The sequence below is a fragment of the Antechinus flavipes genome, chromosome X, assembly GCF_016432865.1.
Source record: "Antechinus flavipes isolate AdamAnt ecotype Samford, QLD, Australia chromosome X, AdamAnt_v2, whole genome shotgun sequence".
Taxonomy (NCBI): Eukaryota; Metazoa; Chordata; class Mammalia; order Dasyuromorphia; family Dasyuridae; genus Antechinus; species Antechinus flavipes.
The window spans coordinates 19,438,210-19,463,742 of NC_067404.1; the positions used below are offsets into that span (position 1 = coordinate 19,438,210).

The 25,533-nt window shown below is 39.8% G+C and overlaps 1 protein-coding gene across 1 annotated transcript in view; it reads right to left on the reverse strand.

The window, feature by feature from the left end:
* Nucleotides 1-484: 484 nt before the first annotated feature.
* The window catches only part of ZNF185 (zinc finger protein 185 with LIM domain), a 38,347-nt gene continuing 13,298 nt past the window's right edge, over nucleotides 485-25,533 (reverse strand). The window contains exons 11-24 of the mRNA XM_051968107.1: nucleotides 24,967-25,059; nucleotides 24,020-24,118; nucleotides 22,585-22,671; nucleotides 22,102-22,200; nucleotides 20,815-20,913; nucleotides 17,242-17,337; nucleotides 16,854-16,943; nucleotides 14,521-14,607; nucleotides 14,129-14,326; nucleotides 13,197-13,301; nucleotides 9,454-9,556; nucleotides 7,365-7,463; nucleotides 5,141-6,189; nucleotides 485-4,669 (exon numbers count right to left, since the gene is read on the reverse strand). Coding sequence (XP_051824067.1) covers nucleotides 7,365-7,463; nucleotides 9,454-9,556; nucleotides 13,197-13,301; nucleotides 14,129-14,326; nucleotides 14,521-14,607; nucleotides 16,854-16,943; nucleotides 17,242-17,337; nucleotides 20,815-20,913; nucleotides 22,102-22,200; nucleotides 22,585-22,671; nucleotides 24,020-24,118; nucleotides 24,967-25,059 — 1,255 coding nt within the window. The 3' untranslated portion in view covers nucleotides 485-4,669; nucleotides 5,141-6,189. The remainder of the gene's footprint in view (nucleotides 4,670-5,140; nucleotides 6,190-7,364; nucleotides 7,464-9,453; nucleotides 9,557-13,196; nucleotides 13,302-14,128; nucleotides 14,327-14,520; nucleotides 14,608-16,853; nucleotides 16,944-17,241; nucleotides 17,338-20,814; nucleotides 20,914-22,101; nucleotides 22,201-22,584; nucleotides 22,672-24,019; nucleotides 24,119-24,966; nucleotides 25,060-25,533) is intronic.

Genomic DNA, 25,533 nt, shown 5'->3' on the forward strand with positions numbered 1-25,533 from the left:
TTTGGCAACCAAGATCATAGGCCCCAGGTTACCAAACCTGGATTGGATTGGATGATCTCAGATCACTTGGGTTTCCTCCTGGGAAGGCTCTTGAGGAAGCATTTGCCTCATGTTAATTCTCACTCCCCCCACCCCACTCCCTGCAGTACTAGGTGAATCTTTGCTTTTGCATGGGAAATGACTTTAGTTCACAGTTGTTAGTCATTTCAGTTCTAACTCTTCATTACCTCATTTGGGATTTTGTTGACAAAGATATTGGAGTCGTTTGCCATTTCCCTCTCCAGCTTATTTGAAGCAAACAGTAAAGTGACTTGCCCAGCATCGCACAGCTAGTGTCTGGAGCCAGATTTGAACACCAGGAGATGAGTTTTCCTGATTCCAGGCCTGGCCACTCTGTTCACCCCACCCAGCTACCTAGCTGCCCACCACAAAAGTCTATCATAGTCAGTTAGCCTTTTTGTCAAAAATAGCAACAGAGACAATAAACCTGAAACTTGAATCTTTATTAGAATTATGATATGTGATTACAATAAATATAATAAGCAGCAAGCATGTTAAATAAGGGTTCACAGGTGACAATGAACCAGTATAGCAGGTCCTGAAAACAGATAATAGCAATGGAAAAACCGAACTTCAAAACCCCCATCTTGACAAAGGCTTGTCCACTTTCTGAACCTGTTTGAAGAGAGCAGAGACCATCAAGAAGACACCAAAGCTCCCTACTCCTTGGCCCACGTGGGCTACTGCTTCTGAAACTTTCCTCCAGGGTAACTGCAAACCTCTTGGTGAGTACAGACCCGGACCTCCAGCAATAATCCTTCTTCCTAAACCATCTCACTCTTTAGCAGATTACAAAAATCTTCCAAATGAATCTGCTTATTTCTTCACCAAGGGGGCAGGACTGGGAGAGGAGAAAGTGTGTTACATTTGGGCCCCTATTCTGAGCTACTCTATCCACCTGTCCTCTCTTCACTCCTCACTTCCATCCCCCTTAAAGAATACCCACTCTCACCTCAAGGGAAGTCAAGCTTTTGGGTTAGTATAGTGAAATACAAAATTCTGAGCTCAGTCTATGTCTGTTGTGAAGGGGACTTATCATCCCCTGGTGTGATGGAAAACCAGCCAAAATCATGAGAAGTTCTTCCCAGGCATGTATTTTCATACATGCTGCTCAGAACTTATACTTGCTCTACTATGATATCTTAGAGAAAGGCTGTCTTTCTGTCATGGAGATATAGGAAGCACAGAAATATCAATAAAGACCATGGGGCTCGTTGGCTTCAGGAGAGGCAAGATGTCAGAAGCAAGAGGCACACAGCCCGGGTGGTAATAATAAGCCTATGAATTCTGGACCACACGCTTCTCCCTCTTCAGGCTTCAACTTACTAGAATCCTTCAGGTTTCTTCATCTACCAGCTGTCTACTCTAGATAATGCAAAAAATTAAAAGTAATTAAAAAAAACTGAATAAAGGAAATTCCAAAGCTAATAAAAGCAGATAATTAAAAAAAACAAGACTAATTTTTTTTAAAAAAGCTGGATAATTCAAAATACCAAAGCTAATAAAAAGCTAGATAAGGCAAAAAATCAAAAGTAATTTTTTAAAAATTGGATAAAGGAAAAACCAAAGCTAATAAAAAGCTGGATAATATAAAACATCAAAGCTAATAAAAAAGCTGGATAATACAGAAAATCAAAGCTAATAAAAATTTGGATAATTCAAAATACCAAATTAATAAAAAGTTGGATAATACAAAAAAATCAAAGCTAATAAAATGCTGGATAATGCAAAAAATCAAAAGTAATTTTTTAAAAAATTGGATAAAGGAAAAACCAAAACTAAAACTGGATGACTCAAAATATCAAAGCTAATAAAAAGCTGGATAATGCAAAAAACCCAAAGCTAACAAAAAGTTAAATAATGCAAAAAACCAAAACTAATGAAAAATTAAAGAAACATCCCAAAGCTAATAAAAGAATTGGATAATACAAAATAATCAAAGGTAATAAACTTATCACTACCATACTTATCGATTGAAACTGATATGGAAAAACAGGACCTAAAGGCCAAGTTAATCTTCACAGTTCTAAATCTGCTATTATTAGTTCAATCTAGAAATGACTTGCAAATAGTCAAAGTTTATAAAAAGCTAGATATATAATGCAAAAAAAATCAAAACTAATGAAAAATTAAAGAAGAATCCCAAAGCTAATAAAAAGTCAGATAATACAAAATAATCAAAAGTAATAAACATATCACTACCATACTCATCAATTTAAACTGATATGGAAAAACAGGACCTAAAGGCCAAGTTAATCTTCACAGCTCTATATCTGCTATTAGTTCAATCCAAAAATGACTTGCAAACAATCAAAGTTTTTAAAAGCTAGATATATAATGCAAAAAAAAAAAAAAAAAAAAAACCTAATGAAAAATTAGATAAAGAAAAATCCCAAAGCTAATAAAAAGCTGTATAATACAAAATAATCAATGGTAATAAACATAATCGCTACCATACTCATTGATTTAAATTGATATGAAAAACAGGACCTCAAGGCCAAATTAATGTTCACAGTTCTGTGTGTTCTGCTTATTAGTTCAGTCCAAAAAGGATTTGCAATCAATCAAAGCTAATAAAAAGCTAGATAATGCAAAAACCCAAAACTAATGAAAAATTAAAGAAAAATCCCAAAGCTAATAAAATATTAGATAATACACAATAATCAAAGGTAATAAAGATATCACTGTCGCTACCATACTCATTGATTTAAACTTATATGAAAAAACAGGACCTAAAGGCCAAGTTAATCTTCACAGTTCTGTGTTCTGCTCATTAGTTCAGTCCAAAAAGGATTTGCAATCAAAGCTAATAAAAAGCTAAATAATGCAAAAAACCAAAACTAATGAAAAAATTAAAGAAAAATCCAAAGCTAATAAAATGTTAGATGATACACAATAATCAATAATCAAAGGCAATAAACATATCGCTACCATACTCATTGATTTAAACTTATATGAAAAAACAGGACCTAAAGGCCAAGTTAATCTTCACAGTTCTATGTGTTCTGCACATTAGTTCAGTCCAAAAAAGACTTGCAATCAATCAAAGCTAATAAAAAGCTAGATAATGTAAAAAACCAAAACTAATGAAAAATTTTTTAAAAATCCCAAAGCTAATAAAATGTTAGATAATACACAATCAATAATCAAAGGTAATAAACATATCATTACCATACTTATCTATTTAAATTGATAGGCCTAAAGGCCAAGTTAGTCTTCACTACTCTAAATCTATTAGTTCAATCCAAAAAGGACTAGCAATCAAAGCTAATAAAACACTAGATAATGCAAAAAACCAAAACTAATCCGAAAATTAAAGAAAAAAATCCCATCCCAAGCTAATAAAAAATTGGATAATCCAAAATAATCAAAGGTAATAAACTTATCACTACCATACTCATAGATTTAAACTTATGTGAAAAAACAGGACCTAAAGGCCAAGTTAGTCTTCACTACTCTAAATCTGGTATTAGTTCAATCCAAAAAGGATTAGCAAACAAAGCTAATAAAAAGCTAGATAATGCAAAAAACCAAAACTAATCCAAAAATTAAAGAAAAATCCCATCCCAAAGCTAATAAAAAATTGGATAATCCAAAATAATCAAAGGTAATAAACTTATCACTACCATACTCATAGATTTAAACTTAAGTGAAAAAACAGGACTTAAAGGCCAAGTTAGTCTTCACTACTCTAAATCTACTATTAGTTCAGTCCAAAAAGGACTAGCAAACAAAGCTAATAATAAAAAGCTAGATAATGCAAAAAACCAAAACTAATCCAAAAATTAAAGAAAAATCCCATCCCAAAGCTAATAAAAAATTGGATAATCCAAAATAATCAAAGGTAATAAACTTATCACTACCATACTCATAGATTTAAACTTAAGTGAAAAAACAGGACTTAAAGGCCAAGTTAGTCTTCACTACTCTAAATCTACTATTAGTTCAGTCCAAAAAGGACTAGCAAACAAAGCTAATAATAAAAAGCTAGATAATGCAAAAAACCAAAACTAATCCAAAAATTAAAGAAAAATCCCATCCCAAAGCTAATAAAAAATTGGATAATCCAAAATAATCAAAGGTAATAAACTTATCACTACCATACTCATAGATTTAAACTTATGTGAAAAAACTGGACCTAAAGGCCAAGTTAGTCTTCACTACTCTAAATCTGCTATTAGTTAAATCCAAAAAGGATTAGCAAGCAAAGCTAATAAAAAGCTAGATAATGCAAAAAACTAAAACTAATCCAAAAATTAAAGAAAAATCCCATCCCAAAGCTAATAAAAAATTGGATAATCCAAAATAATCAAAGGTAATAAACTTATCACTATCATACTCACAGATTTAAACTTATGTGAAAAAACAGGACCTAAAGGCCAAGTTAGTCTTCACTACTCTAAATCTGCTATTAGTTCAATCCAAAAAGGATTAGCAATCAAAGCTAATAATAAAAAGCTAGATAATGCAAAAAACCAAAACTAATCCAAAAATTAAAGAAAAATCCCATCCCAAAGCTAATAAAAAATTGGATAATCCAAAATAATCAAAAGTAATAAACTCATCACTATCATACTCATAGATTTAAACTTATATGAAAAAACTGGACCTAAAGGCCAAGTTAGTCTTCACTACTCTAAATCTACTATTAGTTCAGTCCAAAAAGGACTAGCAAACAAAGCTAATAATAAAAAGCTAGATAATGCAAAAAACCAAAACTAATCCAAAAATTAAAGAAAAATCCCATTTCAAAGCTAATAAAAAATTGGATAATCCAAAATAATCAAAGGTAATAAACTCATCACTATCATACTCATAGATTTAAACTTATATGAAAAAACTGGACCTAAAGGCCAAGTTAGTCTTCACTACTCTAAATCTGCTATTAGTTCAATCCAAAAAGGATTAGCAATCAAAGCTAATAAAACACTAGATAATGCAAAAAACCAAAACTAATCCAAAAATTAAAGAAAAATCCCATCCCAAAGCTAATAAAAAATTGGATAATCCAAAATAATCAAAGGTAATAAACTTATCGCTACCATATTCATAGATTTAAACTTATATGAAAAAACAGGACCTAAAGGCCAAGTTAGTCTTTACTACTCTAAATCTGCTATTAGTTCAATCCAAAAAGGATTAGCAAAGCTAATAAAACACTAGATAATGCAAAAAACCAAAACTAATCCAAAAATTAAAGAAAAATCCCATCCCAAAGCTAATAAAAAATTGGATAATCCAAAATAATCAAAGGTAATAAACTTATCGCTACCATATTCATAGATTTAAACTTATATGAAAAAACAGGACCTAAAGGCCAAGTTAGTCTTTACTACTCTAAATCTGCTATTAGTTCAATCCAAAAAGGACTAGCAAACAAAGCTAATAAAAAGCTAGATAATGCAAAAAAACCAAAACTAATCCAAAAATTAAAGAAAAATCCCATCCCAAAGCTAATAAAAAATTGGATAATCCAAAATAATCAAAGGTAATAAACTCATCACTACCATACTCAGATTTAAACTTATTTGAAAAAACAGGACCTAAAGGCCAAGTTAATCTTCACTACTCTAAATCTGCTATTAGTTCAATCCAAAAAGGACTAGCAATCTAAGCTTATAAAAAGCTAGGTAATGCAAAAAACCAAAACTAATGAAAAATCAGATGAAGAAAAATCCCAAAGCTAATAACAAAACTAGGTAATACAAAATAATCAAAGGTAATAAAAAGCTGGATAATGCAAAAAATCAAAAGTAATTTTTTAAAAATTGGAAAAAGAAGAAACCCAAAGCTAACAAAAAAACTGTATAATATTTAAAAAATCAAAACTAATAAAAAACTGGGTAATTACAAAAACCAAGGCTAATAAAAAAGCTGGATAATATAAAAATCAAAGCTAATTTTAAAAACTGGATAATACAAAAATCAAAGCTAATTGCTGGATAATATAAAAATCAAAGCTAATAAAAGACTGGTAAAACTATCTTTGTGGGGCACATTTTCAATTGAGTTAGATGGGAAGAGATAAAGGAAACAACTGGGAATTAGTAATAAGGGGAAACAGTAAAATTGGAGACTTAGGAAGATGGGTCCCCATCTTCATGATGACTCTTAGCAGGCTGATCGAAACTGTAAGAAAAAAGAAGAAAATATGAGATTTGAAATGTGGGCCTAAGAGGAAGCTATTTCTTCCTCTAGTCAACATCAAAGCTCCAGAGCTGAAATGGAATGAATATTGTATTCTGGGGGGGTGGGGTGGGGGAGAGGGAGTAGAGGGGAAGATCCAGAAAAGCACCAGACCAGTATTTTATTTAAAACTGCATTACACAAACTGGACCAAAGCTTAAAAGCTCACAGAGAAATTCAAATGGCCTCATGGAGGAATGCATGGCATTTTAAAGGACAGTGACCCCATGACTGTACTAAGAGTGCTTTGAATGAAATTATCTTTGCTTGTCTCATTACTTGTGGAAATACTTGGGGGCTTTCTCTCACTTAAATGCTGTTCTCTTAGTTTATTTTAATGAGCCACTGTTAACAATCCTTGTTGAGTAATCAGTACTTTTCAGTATAGACATCTGTATGCCGCATAGACATTGGAAAGTGGGAGTGGTTAAAGCTCATATTGTGAGTGTGTGTGTGTGCAGACACGTGAGCATATGTTTTAATTCTGCTATTCTATGATCTATCCTCAAAAAAGGGGAACCTGACCTCAGTTCAAGCTAATCAAGTCATCTTGATCACTTTTTTTTTCCTGAGGCAAATGGGTTTAAGCACTTGCCCAGGGTCACACAGCTAGGAAGTGTTAAGTGTCTGAGGCCAAATTTGAACTCAAGTCCTCCTGACTTCAGGGCTGGTACTCTATCCACTGAACCACCTAGCTGCCCATAATCACTCATTTTTAATGAAGTATGTGCCAATGGGCATACATATCTACCCCTTCCAGTGGGAAATCCAATCAAAGACACAGACAACGGCTTGCTACCCTATGAGCTCATCAAGTTGAATTGAGGACTTCCCAGATTACCCCTTACAGTAAGATTCACTTCAAATGAATGACATGTATACAACCTGAGGAATAGGTATACTATAAACTAATAAGAAAGGCTGGGTGGATTTTCTATGGAGGATTTATGGGACAACATGACCCTGAACCCCATGGAATGAAAAAGTCCAATCAACATAGGCAAAGGAAGCATCTGCACTGATAATGCATTATTCCAGCATCCAAAGTGCTCCCCAAATGACCCTAACCCTCATGTCCTCATGTTCTGGACCCAACGAATGGGGAGGGGTAGACTCACCTAGAAGAGTCTTGCATAACACTGGTCACAGTGTATGATTCCCTTATGGATGTATACATGATCCAGCATATTGCCCATTTTCTTCTTGCAAATCCCACACTGCAAATGAGATGAAGAATGACTATGAGATTAGTGGATATCCAGCCTTATTTTCCATATGAAAATGGTAACTAATCAAATTTTATACCAATGTGTTCCACAATCATATTATTTTTTTTTGGAGGGAGTAGAGTTGAAATATTTTTAATGATAAAAAGATGCATCCACCACTTATGTCCTATATTGCTGCTGATCCTGGGTTCCTGTAAGAGGTGTCAGATGTAAGTTTTAGAAAGTCCTACCCACCCTGAGCCTGTTATCCAAGAAAGAACATATTTAAGTGAAAAGGAGCTAGATTCCCAGGTAGTGGGCCCCCTGAAGCCTCAGCTACTGATAGAGACCAGCTACCAGGGCTTTGGGATAGTATCCACTGATGGAAATCATCCACCTTTTGAAGTACTGACCATGAAGGGAAGAAAAGGAAAGAAATGAAAGCAGAGGTTTTTGGGCTCAGGGATAGAATCCCATAACATATTGCCCTAGTTAGGTCCTCAGATGGAAGTTCTGTCCCTGCCTCCATGTTATTGGAGAAATGGGGTGGAAACATTTTGTAGTAGCCCAAGGATTTGGGAGTGATTAGCTCCTTGTAGTTGAGCTTCCCCTCACCATTTGATTGAAACATCTCTCATACATTACTTTTGACATCTGACCTCCTGATTGTTAAGCCCAAGGTCTTTTGGTCAGGTCTGTTCCTCCTTATCTACTCTGTGGCTTTTGACTAGTCGATTCCTTTTGTCTCTTTCTTGGGCTTCAGAAATCACACTCACTATACTCTTTTGGATCCTCCCCCTTTCTACTTCCTCTTTCTCCATCTCTGCTACTGAACATCATTTTCCTGCCATTGGACTGTGGGTCTATCTCAAGGTTCTGGCCTTGGGCTTTGGGGCCTTGCTTTCTGTCTGTCTCTCCCTCTTCCCCACAATCTGGTAATTAAAATCAATACTCACTTCCCACTTATTTGCAGAAGACTCCCAAACCTGAGCTCTTGCCTTGACATCTCTTGTCAGCTCTAGGCCCATATTATGGTCAAACCAATCTCTCTCTCTACCCCATTGCTTTGGCCAGTCATAGTGATACTTTACCTTGCCTCCTCTTCATCCATTGATTCTCAAAGCTCTTTTGCCACATTCAGTCTTCCCAATACCACCACCCTTCTTGAGACCTTCTTTTTAAATCTCCCATATTAATTATTTGATCTGCATTGCCAGTCTCCTTATTCTTTAGTCTAATCTAACTATACATCAACCCTTCTGTCACTGCACCATCACTATCCCCATGCTCTATCAAATTTTGACTTGACATTCATCACCTCCAACGCCAATCTAACCCTGCTCAGTTTCTAATCTTCCAAAGCTCCTTATAATCTATTGAGGGGAGTCTTCCAAATGTCCCCACAAGCCACATTAATTCATCTTTGCTCATTCTATTCCTATCAGTTGCTCCTGCTCAAGTTCTAAGTTTTTTTGCCCAGCTTAGCCTGAGTGGCAGCCTCTTCTTGGAGCACTTCAAGTCTGTACCTCACAACCAATCCTGCAATCATTGCCTAGTCCTAACTTGTATTTTGATCTTTATTGTAGGGAGCTCCTTTCTCCTCAAAGCAGGGACCATGCTTTTTACTCCTGCAATCTCCACAAGCACCCAAGACACAGGGCTTGATTCGTGATTGGTGACTTTCTGAAGTGCTGTGGACCTCTTGCACTCATGGCCAATATGACTTGCCCCTATCTGGGCCTCAGTTTCCTTCTCTGTAAAATAAAGATATCTAAATGATTTTGATGGTTATTTTCAGCTATGACTTTAATGACTGTAGATCTTGAAAGTTCTAAAACAAATAGTTTGTGGATCTACTTGGGTGTATCTAGTTAGAGTAAAGGCCTCAGTTTTGGATACTTTTTGGAATTTGAATAATTACCATGCTTTCTCAATGAGAGGTATGAATAGGAGAAGAAGAAAATGTGTTTTTTTTTAAAATAGTAAAAACAATCTTTACCTTGAAGCACCACTCATGGCAGCAGATACCCAAATGCTCCAGAGTAATTTTGGGCCCAGATCTGATCTCTTTGCAACAGTAAGTGCAGGTAGCACCACTTATCCTAGGGACAAGGAGGAAATCTCGGTGAATGGCCAAGAGGTAGGGACAGACAATGCTGGGTTAGATTATTGGCTGCAGATCGTTCAGAATCCTGGGTCCGGCACAGGCTCAGTGCCAGGATAACAGAAAATCTACCTACTCTCCCTTCCCCCATTTCAAGATGGCCTGAGAGCAGTTTCCTATAGGTGGACCAGGAATTGGCATAAAAATTTCTAATTGGAGGGCCTGGGATTTACTGGCTCTCCCCAAATCTAGGGACTGATCAGTGGGCACCTGAACACACAGTTCTTCTCGGAACCACCCTCTTTCTTCCTGTTCTACTGCTTGTCTAGTTGTACAGCTGCTGGCTAAAGCCTTGGATATTACAACCAACACTGCTGTGCCAGATAGACAGCAGCATTCCACCCAGTTTGAAATCTCTGAAAAGGCATATTTCAGTTCACTCCCTTAAAATAATTTATTAGCTTGTTTTCTCAAGGTTTCTTCTCCAAGGTTAGTCTGGCACTAAAGGCCTTCATTTCATCTTGAGCACTTTTACTGTGCAGATACGGTGACCACTTTTATATATCTATGTCCCATTTACTTATTCACCTCTATGAATCAGCTCTACGCTTCCTTCCCCTTGAAAGACATAACTCAAAAGAAGCAGGTTGAGGGGTCATCTAGTAGGATTCTCAGGGAAAAGATAGGTGAAGACTGCTACCCCCTCCCAGTGATTAAATAGCTGCCAAGGATACAGACCAAAGCACTGATAGATGTTTGTAATATTTGTAAGTGCAATTAGCAATAGCCTAAAGATTTGGTCCATTCTTCTAGCTTGTCAAGTTACTTTGGGATTCCCATTTTGTTAGCTATCGTGCCATCCCTCTCTTTCACATATGTCATCTCCAGATTCAGCAAAATATATTTGTATGTGATAGAACAGTAATAAAACACTCCATTTCTTGACTTAAAGAATTTTCTTTGTTTGTCTTCCATGCCTGGAACAGTCTCCCTTCTCTACTCCAACTACTGACTTCCCTGGCTTCCTTTAAGTTCTAGCTAAAACCTCACCTTCTTCAGGAAGCCTTCCCCAAGTTCTCAATCCCAGTGCCTTACTTATTTTCTCTTTATACTGTATATACTTTGATTTGTATATGTTTGTTTGCATGTTGTCTCCCTCAGTAGATTATAAGCTCCTTGAGGACAGTGACTGTCTTTTGCCTCACTCTGTAACTCCAGTGCTTAGATCGCCGAGAATAGGGCTAAGGACAGAGACCTGTGGCACCTACTTTAGTTCTTATTGGTCACTTGGCTCCTATTAAACCTAAATGTGTATTGATGGACCTCTTTGGGAAAGAAGAGGCATGCTGGGAGCACTATTCAGTGTCATTCCAGTCATCTGGGTTTCTAGTACTTCAGGAAAAGGGTGAGGAGGCTGGACACTTGGTCATTAGCCAAGGAGTAATGGAGCAGTATTAACAGAGCCTTAACTAAGGCCCAAGGGCCCTGGGGTTAGACAGTTTACTAGATCAGTCAGAAGAAAGGAGAATTCTGGGAGCCAAGGCCTAGGCCTGATAATCACCATCTTCATAGAAAGAAATCTTATCTTGGTTGACTAAAAAGCTAAAGCATAACACTGCCTGCCCTCCCAGTGATGGGGATTCTGAGAGATACGTATACCAATTCTAATCAAGTATTTATCAACCTCCATGGGGAATCTGAGGGATACATATATACAGATTCTAATCAAACATTTATCAACTTCCATGGGGATTCTAAGAGATACATATACCAATTCAAATCAAGCATTTATCAGCCTCCTGCTGGGCACAGATAGTCCCTGCTCTCAAGGGGTTTTAGAATCTAAAAGAGGGGATGAAATAAAGGCACCTGTCATAGCTACAAAACAAGTTGGAAAGGGATGAAAATGCATGAGGATGAAAATGAATGACGGCTGTAAGTGAGGGTAATGAACTGAAGGAGAGAAGGATTTTGAACTGGGGAACATCTTAGGAAAGCTTTTTAGAGGAGCTGATACCTCAGACAGGTCTTGATTCAGGAGTTGAATAGGTGGAAATGGAACAGAAAAATGGAAAGGTGGAGTCCCTTGAGGGACAGAAGAAGCCCTAGTGTTTTATTCTTCAAGCCAATAGGGATTTGGTGAAGATGTGTGAGTATTGGAGTGATGCATCTAACTTGTATATTAGCGAGTTGACCAGATTGGAGAGGAACCAACCTGGAAGCAGAGGGCCAAGCTAAGACATGTAAAAAGGTACACGTGTGGTAAGGAACTGACTGAAGGGTATTTGAAAGGCAGAAAGTAGATGACTGGTTAGTGCCTCCTCAGGACAGCAGAAATTTCAGACAAGGATGTCTAGAAATTGAAACCCATGAGATTAAAAGGGACTTCTCTTATTTGCTGAAGTGTGAGGGGACCCTAACAGATGACAACTCTTAAGCATTTATATATTCTTGCATGAAGAGCATCCCTTTACTACACAAAGAGGCAAAGAACAAAAATGTGGGCCAGAGGACTCAGAGCAAGAAGGAATTGAGAAAAAAGACACACTCTCCCTTGTGCCAACTGTTCTTAGAAGAGCTTGCACATTTCTTTCTGGGGGTCTAGCAAATGGCATAGATCTTCTCTCTGGAATCCTTTGCTATGATGTCAAGGGCATAACATCCAGCACAGCACCATATAATCAAGCAAGGGGCAAATACTCTTGTCAGTTTGGCCCCAACATTCCATTCCCAGTGAGGTGAGAGGAGAAATGAAGAAGTCAGGTTCTGGCACAGGCCCATGAAGAGTGGGCCAGATTGGGAAGTCTGGAAAGCATCTGACCCACCTCTGGATCAAAGAGGTCCAACAGACAGATAGGAGTCTTGACTACTGGGGCAAAGCCAGGGATTACGATTCTTTCTAACTCAATACTGTTGCAATTGAGCACTTACTTCCATTATTTCATCATCACCTTTGTGTTTTGAGACCTCATATTTATTTGCTCTTTTTAAATCTGATTATAGTTTCAATCTTGGATGTAAATTCTCTCTCTTGGTCTATTAGTTTTGTGAGTATTTAATTGGCTAAAAAATACAGTTTTGTAAAATAGTAAATTTCTTATTGTTGAGCTATACAAATAGAAAGAAACAGACACACATGCGTGCACACACACAGAGAAATAGAGAGAGAGACAGGTAGAGAGAGAGAGACAGAGACTTTGTATAGATGTAGGGATATTGGAACAATTGTTCATTCAGTCTTATCTCGTTAGTTTTAGAGGTGGACAATGTTTTGTCAAATAACTCTGATTTTATAGCTCTTATTGCTATAATATTACTCTTTGTATGTGAATATGTCTTCATACTTTAACTTGTCAGTAGAGGGAAGAAAAGTTAGATTGATCATAGAGATAGCATATTTTGTACAAAACTATCGTTTGGTTGAAATGTTCACATTGCAACCACATTGTTGCAATGTTGCCTATTACTACCCTATAAAAATAGATATTGGCTATCTCTTGGCAAGCCAGTGAACTAGCCAATAGAAGAAGCTAAAGTATTTGGTTCTAAGAAATCAGTAGGGGAGCTAAAATGGCTAACTTTTCTCCTTCCTTATGCCAGGAGAACAGAGACACTGACCAGCCCCTCTCCTTCCTTACTTGGCAGAGCTAGCAGGTGGTTCACTGTCTGAGGCTGAAGCACTGTCTCGAGAGCTGGCAGGCATACTGCCCATGGATGGTCTGTCCCCCGTAGCAGAGGCATATCTGAGAAAGAAGGAGAGGCATCTGTGAGCATAGAGGCCAGGACTTCCTCAGCACAAGACTTCACAGCAGTAAAAGAGTGAAAGCCTCCACTTGATGATTCTCTGCTGGTTTAAAGATAATAATGGCCACCAAGTCACAGTAATGCCATATCATTTGTGGGTAATGCCCTTTAGGCTTTACTTGAGGGATTTAAAACTCCTTTTTGAGAGTCTCAATATAAGCTTAATACTTCATGGGAACGGTTGTGAGAATGGCCTAATCTCTAAGAACCAAAACAAATGGGGGCATATCTACACTTCTGGAAGAAGCTATCACTCCTGTTCAGGGTGAGATGCCCTCCACTGCCTCAGGGAATCAGCAAAAAGAGCCAGAAAAGAGAATGAGCCACCTGAGCTTCCAAGGCGGCAGAAGGCACCTGGGTTGCCTCTCATAGCAAGATGGAGATGTCTTGAAAATGTGCCCACTGTACAGCTCTCAGAAACAACAGCACTTCTGCAAGGAGGCCCAGCTTGTGACCATTCTCTGGCTCTAGTCCTGCGATTTTCTGAGCTTCCAAAATGACCTGCGTCATTCACTGCCCTCAGCAGTTCTGCCTGGGCTCTGCTTCCTATGGCTACCCAAGACTCACTATAATGATCTAATAAGATCCAACATCCTCCTCTGCCTCCCTGGGCCATATGAGAATAACAATATGATAGATAGCAACTACTGCTACAAGTATGAGGTGGGGGAAGAAGCAAGTTCTGGCAAAAGATTTTTGGCTAAAAGCAATTGAAACCTACATTTCAGCTATCTTTTGGATTCACCAATCTTGCCTTGCCCCTTACCTTCTGGAGCTGTACTCTTGGCCACTGCCCTTCAGGGGCAGCTGGTGAGCAGAATCTGGAGTGATGACTCGATAGCTACTGTAGTGAATATTTGGATCCGGGCGGGTGTCTCCCTTGGCTCCAGCATGTGCAGTTTTGTCCCATCTGGCCTCCCTGACTATGGTAGTAACACTTCTCTCCTCATAACCAGAAAGAGAGCTAGGAAAGAAGGAAACCATCCATGGAGCCCACACCCCACACTACACTAACATGAATTTAAGATTTAATTTATAAATGAAAACCACTGTCTTCATAGTTTCAAGGTGCATGGAATTTCAAGGAATCCCCTCTTTTACCACTGTTTATTTTGCTGATCATGTGAATAAATAGAATCCCCAAAGTTCCCGGCTAACCTCCTGTGGTCAGATGTCAATATTTCATCCACGCTGGGCAGGGTTCCAAATCTTTGGTCAGTGGAGCCGATAGCGGATGATGCGAATCTACAAAAACAGAATAGGATGTGAGATCCAAAGGGACCTTCAAAGTCATCTAAGCCAACCCTTTCATTATTCCAGTGGGAAAACTGAGTCCCAGAAAAGTCAGAAATCACACAGGTTGTGGACTAAAGAGCTCATATAGGCCACTTATTGTTCAGTTGTTTGTCATGTCTGACTTTACATGACACCCTTTGGGGTTTTCTTGGCATTGGAATGGTTTGCCATTTCCTTCTCTAGCTCATTTTGACTTGCAACAGTCACACAGCTAGATTTGATGCTAGATTTGAACTAAGGAAGAGAAGTCTTTCTTATTCTACGCCAGTAACTCTATGGATGGCAGCACCACCTGGTTGTATCTAAGCTAACTTCCATCCTAAAAAGAATCCCTCTGCTAGTATCTGCAATTGGTGGTCAGCCAGTAGTTGGATGGGGGCATAAGCAATACCTTGGCTGGAACTCATTTTTCTCTCTGGGATCCAAGGCAGGTGGGAAAGGGGGCCAATTAGAGGAAGAGACCCTTGGGCATCTCAGCAGCCTGCCTCTGCTTACATAGAGACTATCTATCTATCTATCTATCTATCTATCTATCTATCTATCTATCTATCTATATATATATATATCAAAATGGCTAAATAGCATTATGAGAGAGTGCCTCCCTCTAAGCCTCAGTGTTCTTATCTATAATATGGAGAAATTAGACTAGACAATGTCTAAAGTTTAATATACTCTATGGACTGATCATGTAGATTGGCAGAGTAGAAAGAGCACTAGACTTGAAGTTGGAAAACCTGGTTCAAATTTGCTCTGTTACAGGCTCTGTGACCCCAGGCAAGTCAGTTCCCCTCTCTGGGTCTCAATTTCCTCATTTGTAAAGTCAGAGAGTTGGAATGGATGGCATCTAATACCTCTTCTGGCTGTCAGGTTAAAAAGAACTGTATCTTTCTGGGGAAAGATCATGCAGGATAATCCTGGGCCACTTTTGCTACATATTTCTTTTCTTTTCTGGGCCTCAATCTCCCCATCTCTAAAATAAAGAGTGAGGGTGGGACCAGGTTATCTTAATAAATGTCTTTTCATTCATTCTTTCATCTCTCAAGTCCCTTTTCACTTACTCAGAGGTTCTTCACCCTAGAGTCCATGAACTTGTTTTATTTTTTTTAATAACATGACAACTGTATTTGAATATAGTTTGTCATCCTAGGTGTCATTGGACTGCCAGAGGGGGCCAGGGCATAGGAAAAATTAAGAAGCCTTACATCTAAATACATGATTTCTGCTCAACTTTAATTCTTTTATTAGAAAGGAGTGCCATCTAGTGTCTGGAAGAACACTTCACACCAGCCTTCTAATTGGCTAATGCAATATAGCAACAATAATAACAAAACAAAACAAAAACCCTTTCATTTCCCACCCCTTTTGTGATTGCTGCTGGAGGAGTTGTCCAAATTGGTGGTCCGTGGTGGGGTGGGGGATGGGGTTACCTAGATATGCAGGAGCCCTGCCTTTAACCTGCCATCTTTTTTTCTCTCCACTCCCTCTCCTTTTCCCTCTCTCTCTCTATCCTTCCCTCCCTTCTTCCCTTTCTCGCACTTCCACAGTCAGCAGAACTGAGTTCATCAGTGCAAAAAAGGACCTCTCATCCCTAATAATGGATTCCTTTCTCAAGGGCAGGATAGGCTATAGGAAGCAGTGAGAAAGGAATATAGGCTATAAGGTTGGGAGATAGAAGTCTAGGCTCAGCTCTGATATTTGGATCTGGATAACTGAACAGGGCTCTTCCCTTCTCTGGGCCTAGTTTCCCCATCTGTAAAATGAGGGAATTGCATTTCCAGCTCATAATGATGAATCTCTAGGTTACAGACTATGTGACTTCTTTCTTGGTCCCAGGCCAAAAGAGAAGACAGTGGCTAACGTGGAGGGGACCTTGAGACTGGAATGTCCTCCCTTTTCCCCTTGGCCTCCTTCCTAGACAAAGCCTTTCCTCATCCCCTCACTTCTCTTGCCCTCTTCCTTTCTAACTCCTTTGGCTTTATTCTGAATATATTTAAAGAAAACAGGCCTTCTTCCCAATAGAGTATCTGCTCCTTGAGATAATTTCTTTTGCTATGTGTTCCATCTAGCATTCACAAGGAAGCTAGATGGGCTAAATGACCTCTGAGGTTTCTTGGAGCTCTATGGAGTTGATCCTGTAATCCAGGACTATATTTTGTTTGTCTCTTCCCCTGTCTTGACAGACCCTCCTTGCTTACCTCCGGGTTTCAGGTGGCAAAAGATCATCTGAGCTGACTGAACTTCCATATCTCTTTTCAGTGGTGGTAACAGTAGAGGCAGAGGAATACCTGCAACCACAGAAACAAAGAACCTCTGAAATGAAAGGAACCTTTGGACACCAATTAGTCTCCCCTTCATTCCCTTTCACTTTGTATATGGGACAAACTGAGACTTAGAGAAGAGGGACTTGGCTAAAAGCACTCAGATAGGGGGAGGCCAGACCTAGCAACAGGGTTCCCCCCGCACTGTAGTGCTTTTTGCTAAGAGAGGAGAGGGCCTATGCATTGTACACTGCACTAGCATCCGAACTCTTCCATCAAAGGTCACCATCAAAGTGGGTGGGCCCTCATTAGTATCTTTTCCTACTTGGTAGTGTTCTCTCCGGGCATGCAGTATTGCAGGTTCATGGAACGATCAAACTGGTCTTCTGGAGAAAATATAGCATGTTCTTCTGAGCCATGCCTAGTAAAGACAACAGATTATAGGTTACCTGCTTTAATGCATGGACTTAAGTTCCCCTCAGAGAGACTTAGAAGGAGCTGATGAAAAGCACCTTGCACTAGATGGTTTGGATTCTAGGCTAGAATCTACAGCTAGCTAACTGCAGGAGTCAAATCACTTCCCTTTTCTGGGTTTTAGCTTTTCTCTCTGGAAAATGAGAGGGTTACTTCAGATTGGCAAACTGACAAAATGGGAAAATGATAAATGTTGGAGCGACTATGGAAAACTGGCACATTGGTGCCCTATTGGTGGAGTGTGAACCCTCAATTCTAGCCTATCTGGAAAGCAATTTGGAATTATGCCCTGTAAGGTACTGAACTGTACACTCTTTGACCAAGCAATACCACTACTAACTAGGCCTACATTCCAACAAAATAAAAAAGGAAAAGGTTCCATATAAATGAAGTGAGCAGAATCAGAAAACAGTTTAAACTATAAATAACTATGTTGCAGGCGTAAAAAATTTGGCGAGATTTAAGAATTCTGATCAATGTAATTTAAGAAGATCTGTGAAGAATGGTACTTAGCTCCTGAAAGAAGAGGTAATGGACTCAAGATGCAGAATAAGATATACCTATGTGGATGTGGTCAGTAATTGGAAAAATAATTTCATTACAAATTGAAAAAAGAGAAAGGAAGGAACTGTAAATGAAGGGGTTAGCTAGGCTGCTATCTAAGGGCCTTGTAGCTCTAGCATTCTACTCCAATTCTCCACCTCCTGGAATGTTTTGACTCATTCAATTCCACTAGCTCCCTATTGCCTCTACGATGCCAAATCTTTCACAGTCCTTTACAAGCTAGCCCTAAGCTATCATTCCACCTCTTCTTCCAGGCTGTGATCTGGCCAAAGTGGCCTTCTCTCAGGTCTTCAGTCCTCCAGCTCCCATCTTTGTGCCTTGCCTCATCTGTTCCTCCTCACCGCCACCTCAAAGAATCAGTCTTTTCCTCAACCACCATTTTCTACCTGAAGCCCTTTTTGATCACCATGATTGCTGCCAGTGTTCTCTCTCCTAAACAAACCCTGCTGTGTTTAAACTAGTATTTGATATTGTTCTGTATATACTTATTTGTATACTTTTATCTCTTGACAGAATGGAAGTTTCTTTAGGTCACAGACTGCTTTTATCTTTGCACTTGGCATATATAGACCAGAGCTCGTGAACAAGTTTCAAGGGGCCTGTGAACTCAAATGGGAACTCATTTTTCCATGGCCACATCTTTAAGTGGCTGGTCTGGCTCTGGGAAAGTAAGGGAGCCAGAGGGTACTCACTACATGTTCACTAGCCACTAACTGAAATATAGCATTATCTTCGGTGATTTACAAATATGACTGATAAAGAGTCCTTAGGGGACCTTCAGCAGACTGACTAAACCAAAAGGGCCTAGGACACAAAAAAGTGAAGCATTTCTGGGCTAGAGCTTCCCAAAAGGGAATCACTTGGTTGATTGACTGATTATCTGTGTGTTTAGGTGATGGCACCAGGGATCAGGGAGACTTTAGAAACAGACACATATAGTATATTAAGAGGAGAGGGGAAAGGTTGAGGAGATGGAGGCCTGCATTTAGTTTCCCTGGAAGAAAAGAAAGTCATTCCATAATCAAGATACCTGCTCATTTGTAGGTATCCAAAAAGAAGCTCCTTGTTACTCTAATAGAGGCAGAGAACATTAAAGCTGGAATACACAGACGTGGCCACCATTTTACAGATGGGGAAACTGAAAGCCAGAAAAGGAAAGTGACATGCCCAGTGTGACACTGCAAGTCTCAGCAGGGCCAGGATTTGAGAAGAAGGCTCTTGAGTCAGGGTCTTGTACTTTTCCAGTATGCTACTATGCTGGAGTTTTTTTTCTGAAGCTCATTTAACCATTTACACACTGATGTGACTTATATAACAGAATGGGAAAGTTTTGAGTCTCTTCCAACTCTGAAAGTCTGTTTTCCTGGTGGATCACTTAGCAGAGAGAGGTGTTTAACAAAGCAAGTACTTGGCTCTCTGATCAAAGGCGAGCTTTAAGAAATGAGGGTCGTGTACTCCTGTGAGCTGGGACATCCTCCTAAGGACCCCTTGCCATGGTACCTCAGGCCCTTGTTTAATGAGTGGTGGGGTTCATGCATCACTTGTGGCATTCAGTAATATATGCAAAGGGCACTTGCCCTCTGTGGGGCTACTTTAGAGCTGCCAGCCCATGAAGCGAACGAGCATTCCCCAAGAAACACACCTTACATTCCCTGCTAGAGCAATATAGAGGTACATTCTTTTACCAAGTATAAAACATGGATGGGATCCATTGGCTCCTCATTTAACTCTTCTGGAGGCCCTGGGTAGGAGGTACAAATACCTGGAGGCCACGTTCTGATCAAGGAGCGATGCTATGCTTTTTCAAGTTTGCTTTTAAGATGACTTAGAACCAAAGCACTCCGGGTCAGGCAGAGGTAAATGAGAACAATGCTGACCTTCCCAGGTTCCACTATGGCACTTGCATTCTCTGCTTGAAGTTGGAGCCGGAGGAAAACCTTGAATAGGGCTCTGTGGGCTATGCATGTCAGATCCGATAAAGGGAATGAGACATGAGGGCCCATGTGTCGGGATTACAAATATCTTACTTCTCTCTGGAAATCTATGCTGAATCTTAAAGATCCACTATTTTGAACTATTTTTGAGGAAATCAGCTTTTTCCCCCATGAGAGCTCATCTCTGTATTTCAAGTAGAAATGTACAGTGAAACAACAATTGGATATGCACATCTTGGACATAAAGATCTTTCTGGCATATAATGGGTTATGTGAGGTCAAGATGCTCTGGTATAAGATGAGGAAAAAACCTGCTGTACTAGAAGGCATGTGAAACATCAGGAGATATGGTTTTGAGTTCTGGCTTTGCCACAAACTTCATAATGCAGGATTATCGTGAGGATCAAATTGGATAAATATAAAGTGCTTGGCAAACTTCAAAGCACTATAGAAATGCTAACCATGAGGACTGATGATGATGATGGAACTAGTCAAGTCAGTTCCCTTCTCTAAGCCTCAGTTTCCCTCATATGTAAAAGGAAAGAGTTTGGAGTTGATGAGCTCCAAGGGCTCTTTCTAGCCCCATCGCTTCCCCCCATTTTGTAGTTTAACAAATCGAGGCTCAAGTGGCCTACCCAGGGTCACACAAAGAATCAAGAATGATGGGCAGCCAGCTGGGGAGTGTAATTAATATGCTTCTTCCATGTTTCTCCATTTTCTCCATCTGGCTTTAGAAGATGGGACTCTCAGTAGGAAACAGTATGAGCAAAATTAGCTATTGTTCATGTGGAAAAGGTTTTTTTGACTCTTTGAGGAGCCATTGTGGCTCTAAGGCCACATCGGAGATCAAATGGTTGTCTGAGACTAGGAGATCTTGGAGCAGTGAAGAGCAGGGTGAATATTCTCTCATTTTGGGAGTTCCCTACCTTGTTGGATTCCAAAAGGAGGGTCTGTAGTCTCTGGGCACAGGTGGAGCCAGAGGTATCTCTCGAATACCGCCTTCTTGAGGATGTGGATCAGATCGGCTAAAGACAAGCAAATATGCACCAGATTGATGAATACTTGATTCCTCTATGGAAGCTTATTTTGTGCCTTAAAGGCTCTGATTCAGAATAGTTATTAGTGAAATGTTTCTCAAAGTAAATATCACTGCCAGCTGGTCTCAGATTGAGTTTCCTTCCAGGGTACACTCATTTCTAAATGCCCTATAGCAAAGTCATCTTCAGATGGCATAAGATACCACATTCATTTACTGCCTATCCTCCCCAGCCAGTGTCTGGTGCTATCTAATTGTTTCTTCCTTTTCTTTCCACTTTGCCTTACAATTAAAGAGGCAGCAGTAATTTGGTGGGCAAAGAGCATTGGAACAGAGTCATTTGCTACTAGATGTGTCCATGGTCAAAAGACATTAAATCATGATGCTTTTCAAAATAAATGCAACCTATGGATGATGACCTAAAACAACTGCTCAAAATCATCAGTGATCATAAAAATAGAAATCAAAACAAGTCTGTGGGTAGGTACCATTTCAAATTCATTGAGTCAGCAAAGGTGCTTCAAAAAACCGGAAGAACTAATTAATGAGGGGTTTGGGAAGAGAAGCATGCTAATTTAGTGTTGATAGAAGTGTGAGTTGATTCAGACATTTTGGAAAGCAGTTTGTTCCTACAGCTAGTGAGGAAGGTTTTGAACCCAGACTTTCTGATTCCATGATCTATTACATTTCATGGAGCTTCCAGGTTCTGCTCATGAAATCCACATAGCTGATTTTCCAGTTTAACTTGGAATGCTATTGATGCTCATGAACTTCACAATTAAGGGTATTCCTGACTCTAAGTCATTGCTGCTGCAAATGCCTGGAAGAATATGTTTCCTTCACAGGATAATGATATGTACACTTCATGGTTAGAAACTGAGAGCATCCTTACTGTTCTGCTGTCATTGGACCATGAAGAAAATTGCCACACCATGATCAGATTGAATATGAAGTTGACTTATTGTAACAAATACTCTGCTCTGATGCAAGGAAACTAATTGCAGTGGGAAACAGACACATTTTTTCATCTAAGTTCTAGTCTTGGCTGTCCAATAGTTTTATTGTTGATCTTGGATAAGTCACTTGCCCTCTGACAGCCTTTGTTTCTTCTAGAATAAAATTAGGGGCCTGAACAGGCCAGACTCTACTGAACTCTGGAGTCCTCTGGCCTCCTTACCTTGGTTTGTTGACTTCCACAGGTTGCTGTTTACCAGGGCCCTCATACTCTTCTCCATGAATGCCACTGAGGAAGTGATCACCATAGCTGAGGATAGGTCTGCATGGGAAAAGAAGAACGCTTGAGTCCTTTCAGTAGGATGCAGGGTTAGCTAAAGAAATGCTGAGATCCATGCTGGAGAATCAGGCTGTGTGGGTTCTGGCAGCAGCGTCCATTTAGGCCTGCTGTGGAATCTGCAAAACAGCCTGAGGTCCACTGTGGAAAAGCTAAGCAAACCAAATGAAGAGTCGACACATTTCCATCGCTTTTGGTCAAAGGCCTTTGTGAAATGTTCTCAGGGCTCTCCTAGGCCTATATCTGTTCTCCTAGTTACTTTCCTGTGGCTGGACTGTTTCATCTGCCCTGTCTTCCCTGCTATGAATGCTACTATATGTTAAAGCCAGCACTCACCAGGGAAAGGTCAAGCTCTGGAGCCAGACTTACCCTTTCTTAGAGGGAAGGTCTACTTCATCCAGATCATTTTGTGAACCAGTAGAGCCATGGTTACTGTCAGTTGACCAGGTACTTGCCCTGTTAGAGGCAAAGACCCATTAGAAGCCTCAGGACTCTGCATCTGGTTTTCTCTAACCACAAGTACCCACTGTTAAGACATTAAGCGTGAGAAGTTAGAGATTGAGTTCCTTGTGGCAGCACTCATGGGTATCTCAGTTTCCCCATCTGGAAAATTGGGGTCATTCTTGACCCAAGTTCCAATTCACATTTGAAATGTCTGCATCAGCTAAATGCAAGCATGAGGGAGTATCTGGTCACATGAAAATTGCAAAGCCAGATTCAGGCTTCAAGACAAAGTCCTAGCAATTAGAGTCCTCCAAAAGAGGAATTCATGGTCTGGGGAGGTAATGAGCTCCCCCTCACTGGTGGAAGAAGTCCGAGGATCTTCAAGCAGAGGTTGGAAACCTTTTGTTAGGCTCTAGTCAGGAATGAGCTGGATAATGTCCTAGGATTCTAGGGGGATAAGCCATGGGATTCTTGCCAAAAATTGAGCAATCTAAAATTTGATTTGATTGCAAAGCATTTCCTTGTTCCAGGCCCTGGTTTCTCCATCTGTCAAATGAGGGAGATGGACAAGTTTATGTCTAATGATGGTCTCTGCCAGCTCTGAAATGCTCAGGTTCTCTCACTCCCAAGGTGCAGTTTCATCAAGTGTCATGGGCTAGAGTGAAGCCAATCCAGCATTTATTACATACCAAGTGCCGGGCACTGGGCGCCAAGGACAAAAGCAAAACAATTCTTGCTTTCTAGTGGCTTGCATTCTATTGTGGGGGGGGAATAGTATGGACAGAGATACAAAATCTGTATATTGTGATGTGGGGAGGAAGGTACCGGCAATCTGGTATGGCAAGAAAGGTCACCCCTAGAAAGTAGCATTTGAGCCAAATGGAGTAGACTAGGCCATTCTAAGAGGTAATGATGAAGAGAGAGTGCGTTCCAGACAAGCAAAACAGACAGCCAGTGCCATTAAAAAAAATCCCAAACAAAAACTCAGCAACAACAAAAAAAAGAAACAGAAAATGGAGTGCCACAGATTAGGAATGGCGAGAAGGCTGGTGTGAATGCATTGTAATGTATGTGAAGAAACGTAATGATTAATAAGGTCAAGAAGGTAGATTCTGAGCAGATTGTGAAGGGCTCTAAATGCAAAAGTTAATTCATATTTGTTCCAAGTGGTAATAGTGAGTCAGTGGAATTTTTTAAGTAAGGGAATGACAAAAAGCTGTCAACATTTCTGTAAGGAATATCAGCAAGAGTGTCCAGAGGCTAGCTCAGAGCAAGGGATATGGTGGGGAGTAGCCCTGAAGCTGGGTGTGAATTCAGGATAACCTAGAAGAATCAAAGTTTGCCTTCTAAACCTCAGTACCTGTCAGCATCATCAGGATAGGTGTCTTTGTCCTCTTCCTCTGTGGGAATGTCCTCTTTAGTGCTGGAAATGTTTCTTTCCTTATGTTCCAAAGAAGTTCTAGAGAGGAGACAATTTGTTCAGAAAAGACGCTGCTCTATCTTATGGACATTTATCCTTTCCCAAGGAACTCAAAAGCCCCTCAGAGATTTGTTTAAAGCCTTGGTTTTTAGGTGCTAGTCATCTCCTTCCACTTTGCTCTCCCAATCTCTGCACACACATACACATGGGCATGTAACGACATCACTGAAATTTCAGAAGCAGAGGACATAGCATCTGGCAACATACACCCAATTTCACATCTGCAGTGTGCTTCCTACAGATCTTTTTAAATAAGTCTCAAACCCCACGCCAATAAGTCTCAGTGATTTTCATAGACAGGAGTCTACTCTGTCAGAGAAGCATAGATACCACAAAAGAAAAGATCAGGGCTCACCAATCCATTTTGTACTAGAAGAAACTGAAACCCAGGAAAGGTAACATAGCAAATAAGTGACAGAACTGGGAGTATAATCTTGCTTGGTTCCTAGACTCCCAGTCCAGGGTATTTTCCATTCTACTTCCATTGCCTTCTAGGAAAAAAAAAAATGACTAATATGCTTGAAAGTGACAACTTCATTGAGAATCCCAGGAGGAATCAACATTATCTTTAACCTGGGAGCTTGACCTGTTAAAGGAACATAATTCTGTGCTGTTAGGCCTGTCTCACTGTCCTTGGGGCAGAAGCACATAGCAGGACCTGGGTAGGTATAACTACGTCCTTTCCTGAAAAAACACTTTCCATGCTTCCTTACACACACGCGTGTTTGTGTGTGTGTGTGTGTGTGTGTGTGAGAGAGAGAGAGAGAGAGAGAGAGAGAGAGAGAGACTGCCAGATCATATTCTCTGCCCAAACCCCATCATTTTACCTCTTCTGACTGGTCTCTGAGGAAAGGTCAAGAAGAGTGGACTCCATTTTGGGCTCCTGGGGTAGCAGAGTGTGAGTTTCTTCTTTCTTCCCACTAATGAAGGAAAAAGAAAGTATGATCAGACCCCTCTTCAATCTATCACCAATTATGAATCACTGAGGACCAGCCAACAGAGATTCAGAACTGGAAGGGACCTCACAAAGGTCCCAGAGACTGAGGGATATAAAAGGCCTTGCCCAAGATCATTTAGAAAGGTAGAATCTGAGCTAGGATTCACACTCAGATCTTGGGCCTCCAAATCCATTTTGCTTTAAGGCTAGATGAAAATATGGTACAGAAACTGGCTCTGGGTCTAGAGGCAGAGACTCTGGGTTCCAATCTTGCTTCTGATTCTTGGGAAAATTGCTTTGTTCCCCCCCCCCCCCGGCCATATTTTCTCCCCTATTTAAAAAAAAAAAAAGGGATTGGACTAGATGATCTCCCTACTACTATGGGAGTCTAGAGACAGTATTCTGTCTCTATGGCAACAGCTCAGCAGTAGCTGCTGGGACTTATCAGGCGACCACA